Here is an 18,553-nt window from a genome sequence, read left to right on the forward strand (position 1 = left end):
CTTTTTCAGCCATTAAGAGGCACTTCTCTAGATATTGTTGCACAGAATCCAGCAGCAAATCTGTTTATGCAATGAAAGGTTTTTCAGAGAAAGCTGAGGATGTCTATTGCCATTTCTATCCATGTTTCACCCAGCAGGCTTTTCTTCCAACACTTGGACACTGCTTGTCCTTGTGCTGATGTCCTCAGCACCACAAGGATGGGCTATACATCTGAATGGTTACATCAGCACTAGCTGTTTTCAAACGTGTTCTTTCTATTGCAGAAGTAGCTTCCGTGTATTGGATGATGTTGCATTCAGTGGTTCTTAGTATCCCAGTTCCAAATACTAAATTAAGCCAGCACCTTATGTTTGTCCAAACATGAGTGTTCATGCTAATAGGTATAAATACCTTCTTGAAGTTATAGAGGTTTTCCCCCATCCAATTAGATACACATAATTTAAAATCAATACTGAACAGACATCTCGTTGAAAAACATACTGATCATTGACATATTTTATAACATGATGGCGGAGAAATGCGTGTTTATAGCATGCACGGAGGAAGAGTTTTAGATTTCATTACTGAACTGTTCTCCAGTTACCAATTTTGATTTCTCTTTCAGTCATTTTCTATCACTGAATACAATCACTGACAGGAAGAGAAGAATGAAAAATGGCTGACTTCCTACTACCTGGTACCAACAACTTCCGTAAATTCACTCCAGAATCCTTGGCTGCCATTGAAAAGAGAATTGCTGCCAAGAAGGATCATCAAAAAAGTACCTTAGACCAGAAACCTGAGGAGAAACCACGTCCTCAGCTTGACCTAAAAGCTTTCCAGAAATTGCCAGCTCTCTATGGAAATCCTCCTCCAGAACTCATTGGGGAACCACTGGAAGACCTTGACCCATACTACAAAGATCGCAAGGTTAGAGCCAACCAAACCATTAATACCTTAATTTGTTTTGTAATGTGGCTACAAAATGTTCACGTGAATGACCTATGAAATGATCTTGTTATACTCCTTGGGAAAAACAATAATCACAGAATCACAGAATTGTAGGGGTTGGAAGGGACCTCCAGAGATCATCGAGTCCAACCCCCAATAATCCCTTCCTCTGTTACAACAGTGTGGGAAGTTGGCATAGCTGAATGACATGCTGTAATTTTCAGGAAAAAAAAAATTTAATTACAGGAATTAAATATCATGAACTGCATTACTATTTAAATCAGAATGGAAATATCTAAAGTGAAATGGACAAAGGAAGAAAATGGGGTTTTGACTCAGATTTACCAGAAATGATAATAATTTTGGAAATTTTCTTTATTTTTATAGTTTTAAACTCTCTTTCTCTGTTTCAACAGTTGTGCTCGGTGAACATGCACAATAAATGATCATCCTAATATAAAAATTACTATAAAACATTTGCTGGTGAACCATTTAAACCTATTTATTCAAGCTCCATATTCTAGTCAAGTGTGCTTGAAAAAAATAATTTTTAATAAACAGAGGAAGAATGGGAAATAATCCATTAAAATGAAGCTTATTACTTGAGAAATTGAGAAATAATTTGAGTTAATTTCTACAGTCTTAGAGCTGGAGGATCACTATCCATATTGACAAATAACATTTAAGTCTGCGACTCTTTCTTTCACCATTGTACAGTTTGATTCAGAGGTCCAATTTACCTGAAGAGTATAGTCATAAGCAAAATTCATTTTGTGTTCTTCATAACGAACAAGGCTTAAAAAAGGAAGTTCATGCTGAGATTTTTTTTCGCATTGATAGTTAATGGATATGAACTCATTCATCATTTATGATAAAAGTGCTGCAAAATATTAAGGTCTACTCATTTAAGCAAGCAAACAGAAGCTAACATCAAAGCCTTTCATAGAACAAGGTGTAGTTAAAAAAAAAAAAAAAAAAATTGTCTTTAGCTTCCTGAATGTTTTACTTTGTTTCTTTACGTTTAATTTTAAGATCTTCATAGTGGTAAACAAACAGAAAACAATCTTCCGGTTCACGGCCACACGTGCCTTATGGATCCTCAGTCCTTTCCATCCCATCCGAAGAGCAGCAATTAAAATTTCAATACATTCATATCCTTTTTTGGCTTCATTCAGTCTCTTTTGTTACAAAGATCTCTGTTATTCTTTCTTGTTATGTTTTAGAGCAGTGAATGTCTCTAGGTTTTCCTCATTCCACACAACTTCTAATTACGGTTTACTTTAGATATTACCATTGTCTTTACATTCTTATTCTATTTAGTAATAAAGAGTTTTATGAGTACCGGGGTTTTGAAGCCTGACTTTCTACTTTCTACCAAATCACATACTTGGAAAATGGGACTCATTAGGGTATTTTTCCATTTTGGTGCTTGGAGCAAAAATGCTGTCACTCAAGAATAAATTAGAGCCAGTGCAGTCTGTGATGTTACTGCAGAGAGGTTAGGTTTTCAGCCATCTCCCCTCCATGTAATATTGAAACAGATCCAAAGTTGTGGTCATAGCAGGATACAGGCATCCCTGGATGGCTCTCATCTGAGGCCTTCCTTGGGTAACAAGTTCGCTGTTATTGTTGTTTCAGCACTTGTGGTCCATCTCCTGAGTTTGTGGCAATATTTGGCTGTGCCTACAGTTAAATCCAAGGCATTTTTTTGGGGAGTGAAAGCACTGGTGATCGAAAGGGAGTAGATGTCTTTCCCATGCTCATCTACATCCTAGGTTGCCAAAGATGTAGTATGACACTTAACGTGAGGTTCAACTCCAGAGTCAGGCACTTCATCTTAGGTATCAACACTTGAGCTAAATGCCTGTGTTCTACTTCTGAACTTATAGTCAGCAGGTCCCAGAGAATAGCTGCCAACCAAGAGTTGGCATCTAATATCCTTTGAGACATCCACAAATATCATAGCAGACTTTGCCCTACTTATGCCCTACATAAGAATAGAGATTTCACAGTTTAGGAATGAGTGATGCTGGAGGTTATTCAACTTCTATGAACTATTCATTTCACTTAAAAATAAACATACTTCTACTGGAGTTCTATGGGAACTACTTTATTATCATCAGTGCTTACATTGCAATGGAACTTCAATTTGTTACCAGCAAACCTTTGCTCTCAGCAATGTCAAGCTCCCATATATTTGAAGGTAAAACCCTACCAATTGCCTAAGTTGTAAAAAAGGAAACAAGGGGTAGAAACAGAACAGTAAAATTTGTTTATTCACACAAGCTTGTATCGAACTTCCTTGTGCAAGGAAAACTGAAATTATGTGATACCAAATGGGTTCAGTTTCCAGTAATATCCTGGTTGCTGCTGAGACCTTGGGCGAGTCAGGCAGTCTCTATTTAACAATTTTTTTGCTGTAAAATTAAATTAAAAAGGCATCTTTTCTCTCACTCTGTCTCAGTGGTTAGGGATCATTTTACCAAGTCTGCAATGCCCAGTACCTCCAAAGCAAGTAAGATGGCATAAATAACAAGGGCAGCGTGTTGTCATCTAATGTGACTCAGAGTCAGTAAATACATATGCTTGCAGTGTGTGCTTTAAAAAGTATTGAAAATATTAATTTCATAAACAGTGGGATATGTAACTTTCTAATTTTATGTCGTATTCTTTGCCTTCACTCCCATGTCTTACATTATTCACTTGGTTTATAATATGCACAATTATAACTAATTGTGTGTTCATGGCTCGGAATGAGTCCTCTAGGAGTTCATCTCCATCATGGAACAAATATGTTGAGTAAGTATCTGTGGGTCTGTATGTATTTCAGTTTTGTAGCCCTAATTGACTATTTAGCTTACTTTCTATCTTTCATACAAGGTAGTTTATGAGGGGTTTAGAAAACTGTTGCTTGTGTTAGTAAGGTTTTGCTTTGAGGCAGTATTTTTGTCTCTGGACTCAGTAAGCACAGTAATTATGGGGTTACAGGAGAGCGTTAGCGTAGATAATGTTCTGTAGAAGTTCTGTTGAGCTTGCATCATGTCTGTCCTACCACTCCAGTTCATTATCCTACTTTCTGAAGTTATTTGGTAGCTATTTGCTTTTTATAAAAATATTAGAAATTTCTTTATAAAAATGTTAGAATATGATAGTGCTAACACAACATAAAGGAATAGATTCCAAATTAAATTCCAAACAGTTATAAAATCTGTTTCATGATTTCTGATGCTGAAACAACTGGGAGTGGCAAACTCTTAGACAAGCAGGAGCAAGAATCTTCATGGTATTAATTCATGTATCTCCAGAGGACACTTCCCTGCCTATGAGAGCACTAAAGTTTAGATAAGAGTTATACTTGCTGTTGGCATCAAAACTGCCGTTCAAATGTATTTCAATAATAATCTTGGAATAATTCTTTCCAAATGAAGAGGGAAGTACTACATATGTATAATTTCCTACTGCATTTACTGAGTACCAAATGAATGCCTTTTGAGTTCCTTAGGGAGATTGCTACCTTGTTGAAATAAGTGTGCTCAATAAGTCCAGAAGAGCTTTTACTGATAATTTTCCATTAATAAGAATAATTGCTGTCTTAAATTGAAAATCCTCTAGCTTCGCATTTCTCTAAGCTTTTTAACCATCTGTATAGAAATGGATGCAGTGTACCTCAAGTAAATAATACACTGAATATCCTACATTTACTGGGCTACTTGAATCCAGAATGAGGCATGAATTTTGATCCTTATTTTAGCAAGTAGCTGGAAGTTCTGTGTTACTCAGATTCTGGAGATTCCCTGGAAGAGTTCAAAAGAAATTACTGAAAAAGGTATGTGTGTTAGCAGCCATGGTGGGATGGTTGTCAACTACTGTCTCAAACTGTGTATAAAGGCCCTGAAATCAATAAGAGTTTTTCCATCACTTCTCCATGACATTTCCTTGATTTGTTGGCCTTGACAGTAAATAGTTTGTGTTTCTTATCCTCTTACAGTAATTACTAATGTTGCTGTTTTCCTTTGGTGCTTAGATTTACTTTCACTGGCATTTACACTTTTGAATCATTGATAAAAATATTGGCAAGAGGCTTCTGTCTAAATGAATTCACTTTCCTTCGAGATCCCTGGAACTGGTTGGACTTCAGTGTGATCGTAATGGCGTAAGTGGGAACAAATAAAATATGGACACTACCTGCACTTCTCTATATTTAAAGATTTCATTACTGAGGTGTCAAAGGCAGTCTGCAGTGCAAAAAAAATACAATTAAAAAAAGGATACATCTGAAACCAGCTAGTACAGATAGCCATGTAGAGTCAATAACCATTGACTCTTCCCTTGTTCAGCTATGATGCACTTATCTTACAAAAAGGGAATGGAGCAAGATGCAGTTAATCTCTTCAGTCCCATCTCATGCCACTCTGCGGCCCTTTTACTCGAATGCATTTCAGTGTAATAGCTGTCCAACATGAGTTCCTGTTGAGAATGAAAGTGTACATTTGAGAACAGAGCACTGCATTTGGACACCAGCACAGTGGATTACATTCAAAATTCACAGTTCCAAGCTTTAGTTTGTGATAATTAGAAAGTTTTCATAGTGATTACAAGCAGATATGGGAGATAGATTCATATTGGTTCAGCCTGAACTGAATAACTTTGAGTCATATCTTTCTTTATATTTTAAGTGCATAATATTTTAAGATACTTCACAGAAATAAAGAGAAACCTTATGAGTAAATTCAAATAATCCAGAAAAGGCTTTCTATTGTATGAATCTCAAAAAAACCCTCTTGATATGTAGTTTGTTAACATACAAAATACACTCAGGATGATTAAAAGTTAAAAACAAAGACTAAAATAAGTGTCTGGTTTACTCTAATTAAGATGTCTTGACTCTACAGATTTGTGGGAGCATTCAGCAACCTGGGGAGCGTGTCGGTCCTTCGGACATTCAGGGTTCTGAGAGCCTTAAAAACCATTTCAGTACTCCCAGGTAAGGAATCCTGTGTGGTTTACAGCTGATTATTTACTCCAATCAAAATGTTGGATTTTCCTTCTTTTTCATTCCTTCCTTCCCCTCTTTTCTCCTTCTTCCTCTCTTCCTTCATCCCTTCCTTCCTTCCTGTTATTTTCTTTGTGTATCTTTCACCAATTGCAGGTGCAACTTAATTGGTAGGCACAAATATTTTCCCAGTCCAGGTGGCCCAAGTAGAATAAATCAAGCAGTATAAACAATACTGTGTTTAATTTTCTTTTATTATATAGTAATGATTTTGATAACATGTTATTATGTTGATTTTATGGTGTACTTCTAGCTAGTCTATGTGTGATGGTTCAACAGAAACTCCTGTGGCAACAAAACAGGCTATATATTTCTGCATCCCTGGGACAATGCTTTATTGTTGCTTTTTTCCCACCTTTCTCTTAGTTATAAAGTTAGTGGTTGTTTTCTCATGACTAAATGCAAACCCAGAACCAGTGTGTTGCCCTTTCTGGTCTTTTTGATCACATTCATTATTGCATGCAGATTGGTCATTGATTCTCAGTTTGCATATGCATGTTACTCTTTGTGTATGTGAAGGCTATCCACCAGACTATCCCTGGTCCCTCATCCTTGCCTAGATAACTTAAAGGGAATAATGGAACATCTGGGTCAATCAAATGCAAAAAAAATGTTCTTGTATTAACAGCTCTCAGTTTTTCATCATGTTTTTCTCATTGTATATTGTCTCCCTAGGGCTCAAGGTCATTGTAGGTGCACTAATCCAGTCTGTTAAGAAACTTGCCAATGTGATGATCCTGACCGTTTTCTGCCTGAGTGTCTTTGCCCTCATAGGCCTCCAGCTTTTCAAGGGCAATCTGAGATACAAATGCATGAAGAATTATACAGATTCCAGTATCACAGATTTTTTAAATAACAAAACATGGGAATCCATTTTTGCAACATTTGCTGATTATGCAGGTAATTGTTCTTCTTAATTCTTTCTGTATCTGGCACTGTAATGACCTGCATGTGCATGTGTAACTACTGTTGTATATGAAGTTGAATATCTGGATGAGCAGCTACCTGATAATGCCCTTCACACTGCCAGAGCAGCTTGCAACCGTATATATATATACATAAAGATGTATATAAAATATATGTCTTTCATGTATGACTTGTCTGGAGCTGGTGACAGAAGTGTGGAGCAGGGATCTGAAAAGACAGAACATTTGCAGTGTAAAGGCCCAGAGAAAGCAAGCCTCAAGAGATTCATAATCTATGTTGCTTCTCAAACTTTATCTTGTTCCCATCCTATCTTTTCCACCTTCCATGCAGGATCATTTGCAATGATGACAAAAAAAAACCAGGAGGTGCCAGACAGATTTAATGGAAGCTTTCTTTCAAGACTTATGAGTTGCCATGTTGTAAGGCCAGTTTTCAATTAAATGACTTTTTGATGTATTTTCTACAGGCTGTTTTGGTCCTGTCCTAATGTGAAGTTCTCACTCCAACATGGACACCAAACATTACTATAATCTTCCGAATCTCAGTCACTGAATCAACTGATAAACTATTGTCAGTTGGCAGGAGCAGAGCCAAACAAAACGTGGGCAGAAAGTAGCCTGCATGGTGCATTTATGTGGTACAGTAGAACAGATATTAAGCATTCCCATGCTGGCTCTGAATCGCACTGACTTATCTGATAAGTCCAGCTGAGATTTGAGAAGCATCAGGAAGAGATGAGATGTCCCTTACGTCTGGAATAATAAACCCACATCTTAATAGTACTAATTACTCCTTAGCATTGAGCTATTCATTTCAGTCTGCTGCTAGCTCAGGCATTAGAGTAACTCATGCAAAGAGAAATAGAAGAGATCAAAAAGAGCATGGCTTCAGCATCCTGATGGACAAATCAGTATTTCTCAGCTGAGGGTTAGGACCTGTTTTTTTGACAAGCATGGTTTTTATCTGTATTGCCAAAGACTCTTTCTTCCTCCTCCAAGCAGGACTTCCTTTTTATTGCTTAGAAGCAGAAATGGTCTATGTTATCCCCCAAAATGTCCAAACTCTTTTTTTAGAGTGCCAATTGACATGGGCAAGAGAATAGGCTAAAAGTTGCCAAGTGTGAAGCTATTCCTGAGCCTGCACCCTCCCCTTCTTTGTTGGCTTCTATAGATGTGCCAAAGAGATAATATTGTAAAAGCTTTTAAGGCATTCCCTCAGTCTGGAATGTATGCATATAGAGAAGCTTGTGTATAAGTGAGGAAAGGCCACCTTGCAATAGGGAGCAGTCGCTATGAGTGTAGGGAAACCCATCTCTTTTCCTTCAGTATTCTTTTTGTATTTGTTTGAAGTCATTTGCACGTGTGCACATACACTTACAGCTCACTGGTATTACCAACACCTCTATTCAAATATAGAGGATACAGACTAGAAAATGTATTGGTTTTACATTTTCTCATTCTCTCTGTCTCTCTCTTCCTCTCTTTTGTTTATAGAACACTTTGCCATTAAGCCGGGCACCTCGGACATCTTGCTATGTGGTCCTGGAGCTGGGTAAATGTACTTCAGAACATTTCTTGTTTGGAACTTTTCTCTGCCTCAGTGCTTCTCTGTTTGCTCTGTTATAAGAAATGAAAATGAAGTAGAGATTCCTGGCTTTCCTTGACTGCAGAACTCAAACAGTAAATTACAGTGGGAGTCAGATAATTTAACAAATGTTGAGAATGAAGTGTAGCTTTCTTATTCAGGTCTAAGTTCCTTCCAGAAGGACGATCTTTCTCTTCCCCATGGATGCACTAGAGTTGAAAACACAAAGGGTCTCATGGGAATTATGATGAAGGAGTTGGCCAGGGTTAGAAGTTTTGTTCAGCCTGGTTTAGCAGTTTTTTCCAGACTCTTTTTCTGTTGCTGACTTATAGGTGCTGCTTTTTTCCTTCTTCAATTTCCAGCCAATTACTGCCAGGAGTAGAAGTTTGGCTTTCAGTATAATGAAAAGCAAAACTAAATAAATAATCCAAACTCTCATATGAGCTGAAGTGTTTCTCCAAAACCTTCAGTTAAAAGAACTGCCCTTCTTACTATCACCTCTAGGACCTGTCCTCCAGAATATACATGCAAGAAAATTGGGCCAAATCCTGATCACGGTTTCACCAGTTTTGATACATTTGGCTGGGCTTTTCTCTCCTTATTCCGCTTGATGACCCAGGACTACTGGGAACGTCTGTATCAGCAGGTAGCAGCTTTGTGTTTTATTCAGAACCAGTCATCCAGAAGGAACAATATCTGAAGCAGAAAATGGCTAGAGAGAAAACCTCAAATAAAAGTAGTAGCCAGAAGTCATTGTGTCCTCATCCTCTCTTCTCCCTTCCAGCAAGCTGTGGTCCCCCCTCAACTCCCTAAAAAGGGATGTTCAAGCGTTTCCAAGCTATAGTCCTATTACACTGCTGTCTTACAGCCTTCAAGAAAATTGCTAAAAGGGTTCTCTATTGTCCTTCAAAATGCAACAGTGCCTCCTCAGCCATCCTCATGGGGCATGTTGTGTGATCATAGGTTCATGTGCGGTGGTATTATAAAGATGGGGAAGAAAAGGCTGAGAGATACATTTATCTTAATCTGCCTAAAGCACTTTGTCTAGAAATCTGAGTGCCCCTAAAGAATTTCAGAAAACCTATTTGGTATTAAATATGGTAATTTTTATCCCTGGGGTGTTGTGCTTACAGACCCTCAGAGCTTCTGGGAAGGTGTATATACTCTTCTTCATGCTGGTCATCTTTCTGGGCTCGTTTTATCTAGTCAATTTGATTCTGGCTGTAGTAACAATGGCATATGAAGACCAAAATAAGGCCACCATTGCTGAGACAGAGGCAAAAGAAAGGAAATTTCGGGAAGCCATGGAATTATTACAGAAAGAGCAGGAGGTATGTAAATTATATCCTTGCAAAGTTTAATCTCAATGCTGTGTTACTAGACACATAAGAAAATGCATCACTGTCTGTATACAGACATATATGATAGTTATCTGTGGGAGGGGAAATGTTGTTAAAAGCAGTGATTCTCAGAGATGTAGGAGAAATTCCTAGTTCTGCTGCATTTTTTTTTCCATATTTTTCCAATGACCTTTCTCATGGATAATGATCTTTAAAATCTGTTATAAGAGATCTAAAAAACTGGAAAATATAAAATTCCTTAAACTATCAGCTTCCAATGTAACATATGGTTATCTTCTTCTTCATCCTTGTGGATTGCTGAGCAGAGGAATATAAATGATTCAGGTGTTTACGTGTATTAACATCCAAGACCACTGTACTTTAGTGAAAAGTCACTTGTAATTTACATAGTTTAGGAGCTTCTGGAATGAAATATTGCTCTGCATTTTGAAAACATTCCAATCCTAAATTCATATTGGAAAGCAAGTGAGCCACAGCGTGACTGCAGTCCTGTGGACACCCAGTGGCAAGACCGAATTTCAGTATTCTTTGAGTGTTTATTTGGGGAAATAAATATATATTCTACAGCATTACTTTCAAGCTGAGTATTTTTATTGTAAGTAATTATGCCATATGGAGGAATAGGAGTTTAGTGTGATTATTTTGCCCCCGGCAGGCACCATACACACGATCATGTAACATACTGCAAATAGCAAATTGTTCGCTGCTCCATATGTTGCAAAATTTCTCTCCTCTTTCTTTTACTGTTATCACATATTGGAAGATTTTTACCTACTTTTATGAAACACAGATTGTTAAGAAAAAATAATATAGAGCACGGAAGTGTTTTCTTGCTACTTATTTTGTAAGTACCAGCAAAAATGCCACCTGTGTTTTTGCTTTAATTTTAGTCACTGACTGCGAAAGGGATTGATATCCTGTCAATTAGCTCCTTTGAAGGCTCTCCTTTGTCTGCCAAAGAAATCAAAGAAAGAAGCAACAGGAAAAAGAGAAATAAGTCCTTGGGGATAGAAGAGCATGAAGAAGAACAGTTTCCCAAGTCACAGCTCACAGACAGTCAACGAAAGTTGGTAATCTATTGTCTGAATCTGAGATCCTTGCAGCTTTTACAATTTTAATGCTAAAATAAATTGTTTGAAAGCATGAAGTAAATCCTGTTGCAAACACTGATCACTCTTTAGCTTTTAAAATAAACAACCTTATGAGATAAAGAGGAATTACGTAAACTTTACTTTGAAAAGAAAATGCTATAAGCAAAGAGTGGAAGAAAAGTTGTAACAGCAGTTAAAATAAATTGTCTGTAGCACTGAAATAGAAAAAGTGAATGAATATCAGAATTTAACTCCAGTGCCATCGTTTTCTTTTAAAAAATTCTTATTTAAAATGTGAATATAATGCTTATCATAGAAATAGCTGATAAAGCCATCAGTATTTTATTATCTGTCTTTTAAAACCTAAACAAAATCCTTCTTGAATAATCTAAATTAAATAAGAGTTTTGGACTTGCTACAGTTTATAAGAAATGTTATGAAACTCTAAACTTTAATTTGTTCCCCAAATCTTCTATTTGATATCCTGCCATTCTCCTTCTATTTATTTCTTGGTCTTTCAGTCCCTCCTGGGCTTGCTGTATGGTGCCAACAGCAATCAGGTGAAACGCAGGCTTAGCCATGGCAGTGTGTTCAATTTCCAAATACCTGCTTTAGAAGTTGACTCCAAAGCGGATTCCGCTGATGAGGAACCCCACAGCACAGGGGAGAACAAGATCCAGGGCAGGTCAATGTCAGTGCCACAGGTGGGAAGACGCTCCAGCATGCCAAGCCAAAAGAGCTATGGCTCCCACCCTGCCACCCCAAGCTGCATGCAGAGCAGCAAGCGGGCCAACGTGGACGACTGCAATGGCCCCATTTTGGTGATGGGAGGAGGGAACGGCAAGGTGCATGGCTTAGATACAGCCCCTTCTGAGGGGATAATGCTTCCTCCAGTAATGGAAGATCTGGGGAAGGGTGATCTGGTAAGGAAAAATGTTATTTTAAGTATGTCTTTGTATTATGGTTTCTCCACATACATGTATATTTCCTTAGCTGGGTTACTAGTGCTGACATCGTAACTCAGCAGAAGGTCATTTTATCCTTTACCCTGTCCAGGATGATTGTTTTGAGCAGCACCTTTAGGTCCTTCTCCTATACAGCACCTTTAGCATCAATAGCTTTTTCTGTAAGTCCCCCGTGCAAATGGGTAGAGATATGCTGTTACTATTTTACCACTCATCTCTCTCCATTTTGATTAGTCTCTGGAAGACTGCTGGATCTGTTTGCCCTCACACCTATTTCCAAGCTTTGTATTTGCCCTGTTGCTGTTACATGCTTGAGGGATCCATTTACTGTAGCAGTATTACTGATGTGTAGGACCTTTGTTCTGAACACTATTACATCTTGTAGACAGGTACATTTATTTGGCTGCATGTCATTGTTCCTATTAACTTTCATAGTTACCCATCATTGCATCCTACTTCATTTTATTCCTGTGGTATCTCCCTAATTGTGTTTACTTCTTTAAGCAGCCAGCTGTGAATGATGAGAGCAGCATGATGCATTTACATCCTCAGCTATCAGTGGAGTACTTTAATGAGACATTTCAAAGGCAAAGGGCAGCAAGTGCAGTCAGCGTAATTACCAGTGTCTTAGAGGGTAAGTGGCTCCTCATTATGCTTATTTCAATCCTGAGGTAATGCTAGGGTAAAAGACCAAAATATCAATACATTTCTTAAAAGTTAACAGAGATTTATAGATGTATAGTTAGGAATTACATGACTAATTATGCCCTTTTTTTCATTAAAAAGAATGCATTATAGTACATTCATCATGTATTAGAACTTATCCTTTGCCTTTCATATCACATTTCATAGGACTGAGGAAGAGGTTGGAGTGATGACAGTTGGGAGGAATTTCTCTGGGACATGATAAGCAGGACTGGGGCAGTGGCTTCTCCTCTTGGCCCTGTGGCTGCTACTCCATCATGAATATGCATGCAGACTCAGTCATTAAGATTACACAAGCAGAATTAATTGTGGCAATTCCTGGAGGCTGAGCACTTAGCGTTGTCTATGACCATTCTATGTGAATTTTTGAGGGCTATATTACCGACTTATTTTGCTAGTAGTTTCATATCTTTCTGGGGAAAAAAAAAAAAATCAGCTTAAATTTCCATTGTTTGCTGGACAACAATGAGAATGAAATATGTGTTTGTGTGTCACTGATGTGGAGCTTTATCACTGATTTGTGGAGAACAAGTATGATCTATAGCAAGCCTGGTAGTCCTGTGTTAGGGAGATCCTTTTTCTTAAATTTCTCTACACTGTTGCGAAAAATCACAGTTGGAACACATCACCCGAAGCCTGGCTTTCAAATTTAAAATGCAGATATTCAGTGGTGTACTGAGATAGAAACAGAATCTCCATGTAACTGGGTCTGTTGCTTTTGAGACCCTGTTCATGTGGCCACGGATTAACCTGAGAATGAGCACTGGAATAGGGAGCAGGGAGGTTGTCTTTGCTGGGATATGAACGCTGGCTGTTCTGGATCTGTACCACATGATTAAAGAAGGCATTTCAGAGAATCATAGAATCACAGAATGGCCAGGGTTGGAAGGGACCTCAAGGATCATGAATCTCCAACCACCACCCCCCCCCAAAAAAAGTGCTAAACCTGGAGTTAAGACAGGGTGATCACACTGGGATAACTAGTGTGGGGTGGAATCTGGAACTTGAATCTGGAGCAGAAATTAAATCTAAACTGTGGGAAGAAATAAGGACAGGTCCAAAGAAGAAAAGGATAAAAGTCAGTTCTAAATTAAATTACCAGACTTTTGAGAAATTTTCACATCCTTGAAGATTAGTTTACTTAAAGCTCAATATAAGCGTGGTAGGAATGATTAGTAAGTTCTAGTTGGTCTACGAATTTGCACAAGACTTCAGGGTATAAGAGTGTTTTGGAGCACACACTAATATTCAAAAAAGAGAGGAGTGTTGTATTTGACCAAGAGCCTGTAAATGAGACCACCAAAACAGCTTCCTTTCCATGTTTTACTTTTAGAAAATGGAGATGTGTTATTGCTTGCATCAGTTTAGAAATGATAGTCATGAATTTTCCAATGGAACTGGCCTAAGGTGAAGCTCGAGATGCTGTGGTTTGGTTTTGTCTCATCCACAATCTGAACATTTGGATCTGCTGTTTACTCCCTAGGGAGTCAATGGAGGCAAAGATGTTAGCAGCGATTACAGTCAGTGTCCTACGTGTCTACACAAGGATCAGATGAAGTTATAGAGTCATTAAGAATGGGAAAGACTTCTAAGATCAACTGGTTCAGTCACGAACCCACCCCCACCATGCCCACTCACCATGTCCCTCAGAGCCACATCTCCACAGTTGATGGATACCTCCAGGGGCAGTGACTCCACCATCTCCCCAGGCAGCCTGCTCCAGTGCCCAATCACTCTTTCTATGAAGTTTTTCCTAACATTCAGTTTGGATATTAGGAAAATGTGTTTTAGCTGCTACATTATCCTTGGAGTGATGTAGGGACTACATGAGCAGGGAAGCTCTGGGGCTCTAACTGAGTTTTGAGGTTCCTTTTTTATTCTCATGTCCTTTGAGTTGATGCGATTTTTTTTTTTTTCACAGTCTTGCTTAGCAACAATTATTTAATTATTTAACTATAATGGAGTTCTCTTTTGTTCTTAGAACTTGAAGAATCCCAACAGAAATGCCCAAGAGTCCTGAAAGATTTTGCTTTAAAGTATCTGATTTGGAACTGTTGTCCACTTTGGTTGAGAATCAAGAAAAAAGTGGCTGCTTTCATAAAGGATCCCTTCATTGATCTCACCATAACGCTCTGCATTGTGATGAATACTTTGTTTATGGCACTGGAACACAATAATATGACACATAATTTTAAATTAATGCTTAATGTGGGCAACTCGGTAAGTGAATTTTCAACCACGTGACCTTTCTATACCAAAAAATGATTGATGTGTGTTTTCACTTGAGATACAAAGAGTAGCTGTAAAAATGAAAGGTTAGCAAACTCTGTACTTAGGTAGCGTACATTTCTAAGACAGACGATTCCAAGATTTTATTGATGCAGTTCTAATGTACTTCTGAGCAAGTAGAAAACAACTCTCCCATTTTAACAGAAAGTACATTAGAAGTTCATAAAAATTGGGTTTATCGATGCATCCGTGAATTTTGCCGTACTGACAGAAATATATTCTAAAGATAAGATTAATTAAAGGTAACTTTTAGGCTGATGCTACTTGTTTGCTACTGTTTTCTTGATTACAGATCTTTACAGGAATCTTCACCGCAGAAATGGTCTTAAAAATCATTGCTCTAGATCCCTACTATTATTTTCAGCAGCCCTGGAATATTTTTGACAGCATAATTGTCACACTGAGTTTAATTGAGTTGAGTTTACCCAGATACGGAAGCAAAAAAGAAAGGCGAAAAGGAGGAACCCTGACAGTTTTACGGTCCTTCAGACTGGTAGGCCTTACACATACATCGTTCTATTCAACATTATGTTGTGAATATAATAGAGAATGCTTCTGTTGTTTGTAGTTAAGATGCAGAAATTATTTATTTTCTCAGCAGTGGGAATAAGAAACACAGCGTTAAACTTGTAATGTTAGAGTTGAAGTTTAATGCTGTGTACATTTCCACTTAGAACAGTAAGAAGTACTCAGAAAAAAATTATCTTCCAGAATATAGGTGTTATAATCAGAAGTAGAAAATGAAATACTAGCCCAAATAGTCTTATGAAAAGTTGTCCTAATACAAATATGGAAAGAAGAATACTTAAAAATAGTCATAAAGTAACGTTAAGGTATTCATACTGTGTACTGTGGACTGACTGGGGCTGTGCTGCAGGAAGAAAGATCTTTTATTGTAATACAATGGCTGGTCCCCTAGCTTTGATCGTTTGTGTTGCATATAAATTGAGCACAATGTTCTACATCAAGCACATTATACAAATTCCTGCCTGTGTGGGCCAGGCACTTACCAGAACTAAGGGTAGCCAGGCCCTCAAGGAGGTTGTTGGTTTATTTCTGCAATGTTGTTCAGTTCTTGGGAAAATAAATCCATAAATACTCTTCTAAAAGTGTTAGCATCACAATGCCACAAACATTATATCTCCAGACAGTGTCTAAAAAATGGTTTTTACAGGTTTGAACAGCAGAAAGGTGGGTTATCTCTGCTGATCTCTAACACAGCTTTTTATGTTTTCACACAGCTGAGGGTCTTCAAACTAGCAAAATCCTGGCCAACTTTAAACACCCTCATTAAAATCATTGGTAACTCCCTGGGTGCGCTGAGTAACCTGACCCTCGTCCTGGCAATCACCGTTTTCATTTTTGCTATAGTAGGGGTGCAGCTCTTTGGGGGAAGCTATAGGATCCACGGTGATAAAATTAAAAAAAATGGTGAAATACGCTGGCACATGATGGACTTCTTCCATTCATTCCTTGTCATTTTCCGAATTCTGTGTGGAGAATGGATTGAGACCATGTGGGACTGCATGGTGGTAGCTGAAAAACCACTGTGCCTTCTTGTCTTTCTGCTGGTCATGGTAATAGGAAATTTAGTGGTGAGTTTTCCAATATTTTCTTCTCTTTATCCTGTTGATGTTAGAGTTAACTTAATTGCCTTTTCGTCAATAAATAGTAGATCCCTAAAGCACATTTAGAACAATTACCTGTGTCTGTTTGTCTGTAAAAGCCTGTTTTACCTTTTGCCATTGAGCTGCTGCTCTTTTTTTCAAATTTTCAAGTTTTCCAAGATCCTTATCAGCAGTAACAGAATCTACACTCGTATCACTTTAATTGGGATTTTTTACAATCATCTGTATAGATGAATTCTCTGGAAGTCTGTTTACATAGCAAGAGCTACAGCTTATGCCAGTCACTTCCATGAAGATCCTGCTGTGGATCCAGGTGTTATTTGCCCAGTTCTGAAAGGTGAAAAATTGAGTGGTGTAATCCCAAATGGGATCAGAAGACTTATGAATAATTCTGTTTCATTCTCCCATTGCATTTAAATAAATAAGTTGGGGGGTGGGGGAGAAGACGACGCTCAAAAACAGGGAGAAAACCTCACTTTGAGCCTCTCTTGATTTTGACTTTTTTTCCAGCAATGTTGTATGTTTAACAATATTGCTGTGCCAGAATCTGATTTTACATCGTAGTTGGGAAACTTCCATAGAGGCCTGATTTAATTCTAGTTTGACGTGGAGAGCTGTCGTTCAACTGATTGGCGGTGACCACAGTATTTGTTACTACTGTAAAGTTTGAAAGTTGTTTTGATCAAATAAATATACATGATTTGAAGTAACTTTTAGGGGGAAGAGTTATATGGGAACATCGAGCTTTCTGAGAGGGAAATTTAGTTCATCAGCTGTAATCCTGTTGGTCATACAACAGGTTGCCCGGAGAGGCTGTGAATGCTCCTCCCTGGAAACGTACAAGGCACCAGGTTGGATGGGACTGTGAGCAACCTGGTCTAGTGAGAGGTCCCTTCCAACCCAAACCATTCTGTGATTTTATAGCCATCTAATTTCTGCCTTGTTTTCATTTGATCAGTCAAGCTGAGCTTTTGTAACATGTCTTCTGCATTAGAGTTCAGACTTTAGAATGCAAATTTCCAGACTTTTTATTTTATCATTATTTCAATGACTTTTAGGTACTCAACCTCTTCATTGCGCTGCTGTTGAATTCCTTCAGTACTGACTGTCTCCAAACAGCAGAAGATGATGGAGAGATGAACAATCTACGGATTGCTTTTGCTCGGATTCATAAGGGACTGCACTTTTTGAAGAGTGTGATGTGGAACACCTGTTGTGGAAAGCTCAAGCATCTAAAGAAAGCGCAGAAGAAGAAAAACAAATTGACTGCCCAGAACCCGCTGGGTTTGGGAAAAGAAAGAAAAAATTGTAAAGACAATTACAATATTGAATGGGCTGAAAAAAATGGGGAAATATGCTCAGGTCTTGATGATTTTATTACCAATCCCAATGTATTTGTTTGTGTCCCTATTGCTGAGGAAGAGAATACAAGTGAGGGTTTTGAAGATGAAGATAAACTGAGCACATTTTCAGACACAGACTACAGTAAACAGGTAATAAATCTGCTTGTTTGGGGATCAAAACCTCCTAGATCAACCCCCCCCGGGCATGTTCAAGGCCAGGTTGGATAGGGTTCTGGGCAGCCAGATCTTGTACTAGATCCAATGGTTGGCAACCATGCCTATGGCAGGGGGTTGGGACTTGATGATCCTTGAGGGCCCTTCCAACTCAAGCCATTCTATAATTCTATGATTCTATAGTAGGGTGCACATATACTGAAAGATAAATGCATGGTAGAAGACTGTCTGTGGCACAAGGTGGCATACCTGACCCATATTTCCACAGTTAACATATTTTGAACCAATTAGAAATGTTTAGGATGAGGGTAAATTGATCACTTGGAGCCTTTTAAAATGTCCTTTTCTTGTCCCAGTGTTTCCCATATGAAGCTTCCCTTTTAATTCCTATGCAAAAGTAGTCTCAAGATCCAGGTGATAAGCAGCTCACTGAATTACTAATTCCATATTGCTCTATGGCCTTTAGGGAAATTTTCCCTATCTCTATTGCTAGGTAATATCA

General features: G+C 38.2%; 1 protein-coding gene across 1 annotated transcript in view; it reads left to right on the top strand.

Annotated features, from left to right (window-relative positions):
- Positions 1-655: 655 nt before the first annotated feature.
- The window catches only part of LOC128086396 (sodium channel protein type 5 subunit alpha-like), a 29,216-nt gene continuing 11,318 nt past the window's right edge, over positions 656-18,553 (top strand). The window contains exons 1-16 of the mRNA XM_052694999.1: positions 656-910; positions 1,964-2,082; positions 3,626-3,730; positions 4,956-5,084; positions 5,824-5,915; positions 6,660-6,884; positions 8,405-8,462; positions 9,000-9,141; positions 9,629-9,826; positions 10,747-10,926; positions 11,469-11,870; positions 12,420-12,546; positions 14,599-14,837; positions 15,199-15,399; positions 16,148-16,501; positions 17,593-18,027. Of these exons, the coding sequence (XP_052550959.1) occupies positions 656-910; positions 1,964-2,082; positions 3,626-3,730; positions 4,956-5,084; positions 5,824-5,915; positions 6,660-6,884; positions 8,405-8,462; positions 9,000-9,141; positions 9,629-9,826; positions 10,747-10,926; positions 11,469-11,870; positions 12,420-12,546; positions 14,599-14,837; positions 15,199-15,399; positions 16,148-16,501; positions 17,593-18,027 (3,261 nt within the window). The remainder of the gene's footprint in view (positions 911-1,963; positions 2,083-3,625; positions 3,731-4,955; positions 5,085-5,823; positions 5,916-6,659; positions 6,885-8,404; positions 8,463-8,999; positions 9,142-9,628; positions 9,827-10,746; positions 10,927-11,468; positions 11,871-12,419; positions 12,547-14,598; positions 14,838-15,198; positions 15,400-16,147; positions 16,502-17,592; positions 18,028-18,553) is intronic.

Source organism: Tympanuchus pallidicinctus, unplaced genomic scaffold, assembly GCF_026119805.1.
Source record: "Tympanuchus pallidicinctus isolate F22 unplaced genomic scaffold, pur_lepc_1.0 scaffold3, whole genome shotgun sequence".
NCBI classification, from domain to species: Eukaryota; Metazoa; Chordata; class Aves; order Galliformes; family Phasianidae; genus Tympanuchus; species Tympanuchus pallidicinctus.